Source organism: Phoxinus phoxinus, assembly GCF_949152265.1.
Source record: "Phoxinus phoxinus genome assembly, chromosome: 4".
In the NCBI taxonomy this organism is placed as follows: Eukaryota; Metazoa; Chordata; class Actinopteri; order Cypriniformes; family Leuciscidae; genus Phoxinus; species Phoxinus phoxinus.
This window is the reverse complement of record NC_136879.1, coordinates 1,349,746-1,357,102: the sequence shown is the minus strand read 5'-3', so window position 1 is coordinate 1,357,102 and position 7,357 is coordinate 1,349,746. Positions and strand designations below refer to the sequence as shown.

The window sequence follows — 7,357 nt, the reverse complement described above, 5'->3', positions numbered from 1 at the left end:
TAACTCCCCCATCATGTTTCCCCTCCTTTTTTTGGAATCAATTATTTGAGAGACTACATCTGTGCAGCACAAGTGAATAAAACATATTCCAAATTGAGCATAGAGTGTTGGGTTTTGTGAATAAATATAAAATGATTCTGCAAGTAATTCTGTCTTTAGTTTTAACAATTACATTCAATGGATGACACTCACTGTCCTGGTATTCAAGAGGAAATTAAATAAAAACGTGAAGGCTGTTCTTGGCTCCAATAAAATTATTAAACTTTATTGTAACAGACAGACAAACGACATAGAGAGAGACAAGTAAAAGTGACAGCAACTATACACTCTTCCTCCAGACATCCAGTTGTACTTTTTCATTTATCAGCCTCTTCCGTGGCGGTTCCGCCCTTGACACTAGCTCCTCGTCCTCCTGGGCAGCTTTTTTCAGCTATTGGAACATGTCTCAATAAACGTAAACTATTAGAAATTGCTGTGAATCTATCAAATATGGCTTAAAAACAGATACAAATAGGATTGGTATGAATAATAATGCTTTGTTAATAACAAATTGTTTTGATAATAATTATGACCGCCGGTACATCTAGTAATAATAATGAGAAAAGAAGGAGAAAATGCAGATTAAATTATGTCATAAATAATAATTAAATACTGATTGGGCCAACAAGTTGCACACTCTTGCCAGGATTTGCACCTGGAGTCTCCCATCCAAAGGATGGACGTGTTACTATTACACCACAAGAGTTGTGTTTTTTTGTTTTTTTTATGTTTTTCTTTTTTTTGCTTGTTTTTTCTTTGCAAATGGTTTGAACAGTGAATGAGAACATATTTTCTTAAAATAAATAAAAAATATTATTATTACAAATATTAATAAAAAATAATGTCTTTGGTGTATTTACAAAGAGCTTCTCCACTCCTCAAGGGTCTGTCCAGATGCAGGGCAGTACCATTTTCCACGTACCTGTGAGTGTCCAGTTTGCTTTGATTTAGGTTGCCCACAAAGCTTACACTCATAGTGGTAGCTCTCTTTTGCCTTTCTCTTCTTTGGGGGCTCACCTTTCCTCACTCGCTCCTGGTTCTCAAGGGCTGCCTTGCGTAAACGCCATTCACGCTGGCGATTAAAGGGATCTAGTGCTTGGTGAGGGAACCTAGGTTGGTCAGGACAGTAGGAGGTGGATGACCAGCCCTGGGTGGATGCTGAGGGTGGTGGGTGGGTTGCAGGCCAGCCCTGGGTGGATGCTGAGGGTGGTGGGTGGGTTGCAGACCAGCCCTGGTTGGAGGACCAGCCCTGGTTGGAGGCTGAGGGCGGTGGGTGGGTGGCAGACCAGCCCTCGGTGAAAGCTGAGGGTGGTGGGTGGGTGGCAGACCAGCCCTGGTTGGAGGACCAGCCCTGGGAGGATGCTGAGGGCAGTGGGTGGGTGGCAGACCAGCCCTGGGAGGATGCTGAGGGCAATGGGTGGGTGGCAGACCAGCCCTGGGAGGATGCTGAGGGTGGTGGGTGGGTTGCAGACCAGCCCTGGTAGGATGCTGAGGGTGGTGGATGGGTTGCAGACCAGCCCTGGGAGGATGCTGAGGGTGGTGGTTGGGTGGAGGACCAAACATGAGAGTGTGCCAGGGGTGCCTGGTAAGAAGACCAGCTCTGGTAGTGTGTTGGGTATGGCTGGTAGGCAGAGGACCAGCTCTCCATACAGCTGTTTCGAGAGGAAGCAGCATCGTGTTTGGCAATATCTGCGTCTCCCCCACCTGTGTGTGGAATAGCAGGTGTTCTGGAACTGTGTCGCTGGCGGATTTTTGCCTCACCCTCACGGTTCTCAGGCTCCTGGAACTCCAAAAGAGTGTGTCCATGCTGAACTGGCTGTGATGGTAGGTCACGAACCTCCAGGAGGGATTTTTTAGCCACGGCAATCTGCTGTGGAAGCTGCACGCCCTGAAGTAAAGAATCCCGTTCAGTTCTCTTTTGGCGATCATGCAGCCTGCAGAGACAGAAATCAAAACACACAAGAGTAAATGTTTCAGTGTGTTAATTGTTAAAAATGTTGTTTAAATATGCAATTCAATCAATTTATGAAGATATTAAAGATTAACTCACCAGGAGGACACTGTGGTGTTGTTAATGTTTACCAGTACCAGGTCACTCCTGTCCATGATCTCTCTGCAGTCCTCAACTAGCTGCTTGATGTGAGAATATGCCATGACAATGGACTGGGGTATGGCAAATGTCCTCCCTTTATTGTCCTTGGGCCTATTTCTGGCTTCCTTGTACTCTTTGTACAGCTTGAGAGCAACACACTCTGAAATTCTGTTGTGGTCTGGTCTGTGAGCAGCCTGACCATGGACCATGAACAATCTGCAAATAGATGACCAGATCACATAGTGCTCACTATATATGCATGTTCACATATTGACATAAATATATTGATACAAATACTAAAGAATACAGTTATATGAAATGTAGATACCTTTCAGCTGCTTGCTGGCCTGGAGCAGAGCCACTGCGCTTTCTTGAAGCCCTCCAAGGTCCTGGCAAAGTTGTTTTTTTGCTCTTGAGGGTGTATCTGGTGGGGGTCTGGTCAAAGACACTTAGATGCGAGTATAACCTCAAAATCTCTGCCACTTCAGCATTGGAGAGTGCTGTTATAGTTCGGTTAAGCCCAACCAGGTAACCTGCCAAGGTATCAACTGCCTCCCATCCAGGAATCCCTCTGGCATCACACCTAGTGTCCTGTTACAATAATTGAATCAATAAACCCGATTTTAAACATCTGGTAAAAGAGCAAATATAAAGAAGCCAACATTTCCAATGGTGAAAAACATTATCCACTTTACCGGAGCTGGAGTGACGAGCCCACTTTCCTCAAATGGGGTGAGGACAGACCTGGTAGAGGTATCACTCTCAATTGGGGAGTGGACGGGCCCAGCAGAGGCATCTCTTTCGTCAAATGGGGAGTGGACGGGCCCAGCAGAGGCATCTCTCTCGTCAAATGGGGAGTAGACGGGCCCAGCAGAGGCATCACTCTCCTCTAATGGGGAGTAGACAGGTCCAGCAGAGGCATCACTCTCCTCTAATGGGGAGTAGACGGGTCCAGCAGAGGCATTACTCTCCTCCAATGGGGACCTGGGATCTGGCCTGGGCCTAGGGCCACCGCTTCCAAATTGCTGAGGTGATAAAAGTATACACAGAATAAATAATAAATAATCTTTTAAAGGTTTTTTGTCCTACATTAAAAATGAACTGTTTATTAGTTTTCCAATATATATACTTGCATTTATATCTGATATACTGTTGACATAATATTACCTGCAATGTGAGGTCATGAGCCTGTGGTACGGTCACATCAGGACATTCGTCCTCGAGGTCTTCATCCAAGATCTCAGGCAGGATTTCACCAATACCAGTCTGCAGGCTCAGAAGATCTCCTCTGTTGGACTGTGCTAGAAGATATTCTACAGCAATACGCTCTCCTGCGATAAGTATTCACCAAGGGAAAAATTATTGTTTACTTGCCTACCATGTCACAGTATAGGTCTGATCATCATCAACAGCAGACTTTTCTTACCGGTAGGTTTCCCAGGGGGGATAAACTCTGGAAGAAGAGGTTTTCCCAACACTTTGTTGCTGAGCGCATTCACATTGGACATCAAACGAATGTTATACAGCTTTGTCCTGGATGTCTCAGTCATAGAAAGTGCTTGTGCTGACCGGTTTAAATTCCACCTTGACACCCCCTCAAGCATGTACATCTGAGTGTGCAATGCATTGCATCTCCACCCTGATGAGACAAAAAACAGGATCACCGATTACAACAAATTACAACAATATTATGTCAACATTCAATAGCAAAATATACCATATGTGTGTGAGGTTTTAACATGCCTGGAATGAAAGCACACTGGTGCTTATGAAAGCTTTCCAGAGAGGAGGACCCTCTGCCGCATCTTAGCACATCCAGTGTCTTCTCTCCTTTCTCCAGCCCTGACCCAATGTTTGTGTAAAGCTGCACTCCTGGAGGATCCTGGATGCAGGCAAGGTGCTTTTGCTGTACCTCCCACACTTGAGACATGCGTTCGTGGTTAATAAGGTGCAGCCCAGTGCCGTCCACAAGGTGCCACATGGAGTCAAGAAGACTTTTGATGAGGGCACGTGTCTCCTCCACTCCCCGGGTTTTCCTGCGGCAGTGCTTGGCTAGCTCTTTAGAGCTGATGCTCGCCAACACCTGGGCATCTGTTGGCTCGTGGCCCTGATGCTTTTGCCTCAGCTCTGACCGCTTCGCCTCTTTCAGATGACAGATGTCCTGGTAATCCCACTCAAAAATGCAACTCGACAATTTCGAGCAGAATGTACCATACAGTGGATGGTGTTCCGTGGTGAGACCGTTGGTGAATCGCCTCATAAAGTGGAATACATCCAACCGCACAGTGGACGTCCATGGCCGAAACCAATGGAGAACTGGGCTCACTCCTGTGTAAATTCACAAGATCATGAATACATTTTTTTTTTGGTTTGTATTGTCACCAACTGCCTTAATTTGGCAAAAAAAAACATCAACACAAATTACAGGTAACCCACCTCTATCACTGCAACAGTCTCTATCCACATAGATGGCGGCTGGCTGTGGCTCACCAGCATCCCTGTATCTTTGGACGATCCCTTGGCACAGGTCATCCAGCCCAGCCCCCTCGCCGGTTGTGAGGACAGAGTTGAGGACCTGACCATACTCGTTCCCCACATTGGACATCCATGTTGCCGTGTTCTCAATCCCCCCAGCCAGTTTTTTGGTCACCTGTTATAACAAAAGTATATACATCATTAGCATATGTATTCTTATCAAACCCTAAAATAACAAATGAGCTCAAGCTTATATAGGTTTACATTTACCTTCTTAGTGGAATCGAGCTTCAGAATTCTGCCAAATGTTGAAGTGATGACACCTTTGAGTTCATCAAGGTGACCGACAACATCGTTGGCATGCACTGTCTCGAACCACTGGGCCAGGGGCAAGGGAGAGTAGGGTGGTGGCGGGGGATAAACAGCCTGGGACTGCTTCAGGCAGGATCTCTTGTGAATTTCACAATCTGTGAAATAGTCACAGGATCTCCTAGCCCACTCCTCACTGTGTGCCTCTTGAAAGGCCTGCTGCAGGTAACTGGAGCTATTCCCTGCTGTTCTAGGACGCAAAAGTGTCACACATTTTCTGTCCAGTGCCAAATGTGTAGTCAACACAGCAGGGAATTTGTTGCGGTTAGAGGGGTCAAGTTGCTTTAAAATGTCACTACTCCAAGGACAGACAGGTTGTTTGCACTGGCTGCACCTTGGGTAATCTCCCCCTATTAAATAGTACTTGCTATCCACATCAATGACCTCTCTGACCTTGGTGTAAATGCCAGAGTGGTGCATCTTTCGGTTGCACAGAGTGCATTTCAAAGGGATGCCCCACATGCGCATTGGTGCCCACAGGAACATCCTCTGTCGAAAGTAATCATGTGGGTTTGGAGGTGCCACAGATCTGATTGGGCTTGGGGGGTGGTGCCAATTCTCCCTGACATTCTGTCTCAGCTGCCCACTTGCCTCATAGAGGATGTGGGCAATCCACTCCCGATCACCTGGCTTGATGACCCGGAGGAACGGCTTTGGCAAAAACCTGGCCCGGCTTACCTCTGGAAAGCGCAGAGGGACTGGGAGCCCTGGTGCTGCTGGAGGAGGAGCAGAAGCAGGAGAAGGAAGAAGTGGTGTGCCACTCTGAGTCGCTGGTGCCATCTCAGATAGTGTGGAAGGGGTAGGAGCAGGAGCAACTTGGAGACGGATGGTTGGTGTCGTCTCCTGGGCTGTGAGGCAGACTGGAGCTGGAGCATCTCGGGGAGAGACGATTGGTGTCGGTGTCATCTCTTGGGCTGGGGTAGTGGAGGGACGGGCTAAAGGGGTTGGAGGATAAATGTTTGGGAGGTATGTGGGAGATTTTATGACATGACACTTCTCAAGGTGCTCTGATAACCCGACAGCACCCTTGGCCTTTGTGCCACAGTGCTCACACTGCTCTTGGACATGGACGTCTGACAGGTGCTGAGTAAACTGGTCAGAGAGCACTTCCTGAGCACAAAGGGAGCATGTCATAGTATTACCACCGCTCCCTGTCTGCTGTGGACCTGCTGCGCTCCCTGTCTGCTGTGGACCTGCAGCGGTCCCTGTCTGCTGTGGACCTGCAGCGGTCCCTGTCTGCTGTGGACCTGCAGCGGTCCCTGTCTGCTGTGGACCTGCTGCGCTCCCTGTCTGCTGTGGACCTGCAGCGGTCCCTGTCTGCTGTGGACCTGCAGCGGTCCCTGTCTGCTGTCCTGACTGGGGTAAACAACATTTTGTATTTACTCTCTATATCCTCTTATCCTCTAAATCACACAAAACTCTGCATCAATACAAGTCATTTGGAGAATCAAGCACATACAACGAAGAACCAGCCATGGGGAACAGCTGTAGAGGAAGCATTTGTCAGCATCTTTGTCTCACATCATATTTTTAAGGATTCAATGACATTACTTACATCATGGTAGCCACATTTGCAGGGGATCTTTTTCCCAAAAATGTCTTTTTTTCTGACTGTTAGGCCAAAGGCAGGGGTCAGGGGACAATTCTTTATCCTCTCTAACACTGCCTTCCAACGTCTGCCCCCAGGTCTCTGTCCAGTGGAAAATTTATATTTCCCCTGGGCAAACAGCATCATGACACTGGTCCAGAATGAATCTGGCTTTCCTTGCTTTGGCATCTCTATAGGACAAGAGGCAGTCATTAGGCTGTTGTAAGCAACATGTAGGACTACATGCACAGACAGACAGACAGACAGACAGATAGGAAATTAAGCAGCTACAATATAATGTTGTATGTTTTTTTTCCACAGTCTCAACTTATCTGATCAGTAATATTTCAAGTCTTAAGTTTCTGAGACACTGTTTCATTTATGTTGTTATGTTAATGTGAAATAGTTCAGATCTCACTTACTTACTCTCTTTGAAAACAATGGCTGTTATTTTACAAACTGAAATTGTATGAGAACTGAACTGAAATCACAACACAAGCCAATCCTGTTTCTTCATGGTTGTTAATAAATGATCATACCTACTCTTTCACTCACTCTTATTCTCTCTCACACACTTTATCGCACTCTCTTTGAAAACAATGGGTATCTGAAATTGTATGAGAACTGAGCTAAAATCAAATAGAACACAAGTTAATCCTGTTTCTTTGTTGATGTTATTAAATGTTTTTTTTATATGGAATATGATGAATGACATGAATATATATTAAATTCAGTTTACCTTGATGCCTATTTTCTGTGTCAATTTCTTGTCCTATTGCTGTAGACGTTATATG

The 7,357-nt window shown here is 46.2% G+C and overlaps 1 protein-coding gene across 1 annotated transcript in view; it reads right to left on the bottom strand.

Moving 5' to 3' along the window:
- Window positions 1-895: 895 nt before the first annotated feature.
- The window catches only part of LOC306996854 (uncharacterized protein), a gene marked incomplete at its 3' end in the record, with an annotated part of 6,710 nt that continues 248 nt past the window's right edge, over window positions 896-7,357 (bottom strand). The window contains exons 1-10 of the mRNA XM_079609757.1: window positions 6,531-7,357; window positions 4,877-6,331; window positions 4,568-4,781; window positions 3,875-4,459; window positions 3,558-3,770; window positions 3,299-3,462; window positions 2,827-3,156; window positions 2,460-2,722; window positions 2,090-2,347; window positions 896-1,973 (exon numbers count right to left, since the gene is read on the bottom strand). The exon at window positions 6,531-7,357 is cut by the window's right edge and continues 248 nt beyond it. Coding sequence (XP_079465883.1) covers window positions 896-1,973; window positions 2,090-2,347; window positions 2,460-2,722; window positions 2,827-3,156; window positions 3,299-3,462; window positions 3,558-3,770; window positions 3,875-4,459; window positions 4,568-4,781; window positions 4,877-6,331; window positions 6,531-6,776 — 4,806 coding nt within the window. The 5' untranslated portion in view covers window positions 6,777-7,357. The remainder of the gene's footprint in view (window positions 1,974-2,089; window positions 2,348-2,459; window positions 2,723-2,826; window positions 3,157-3,298; window positions 3,463-3,557; window positions 3,771-3,874; window positions 4,460-4,567; window positions 4,782-4,876; window positions 6,332-6,530) is intronic.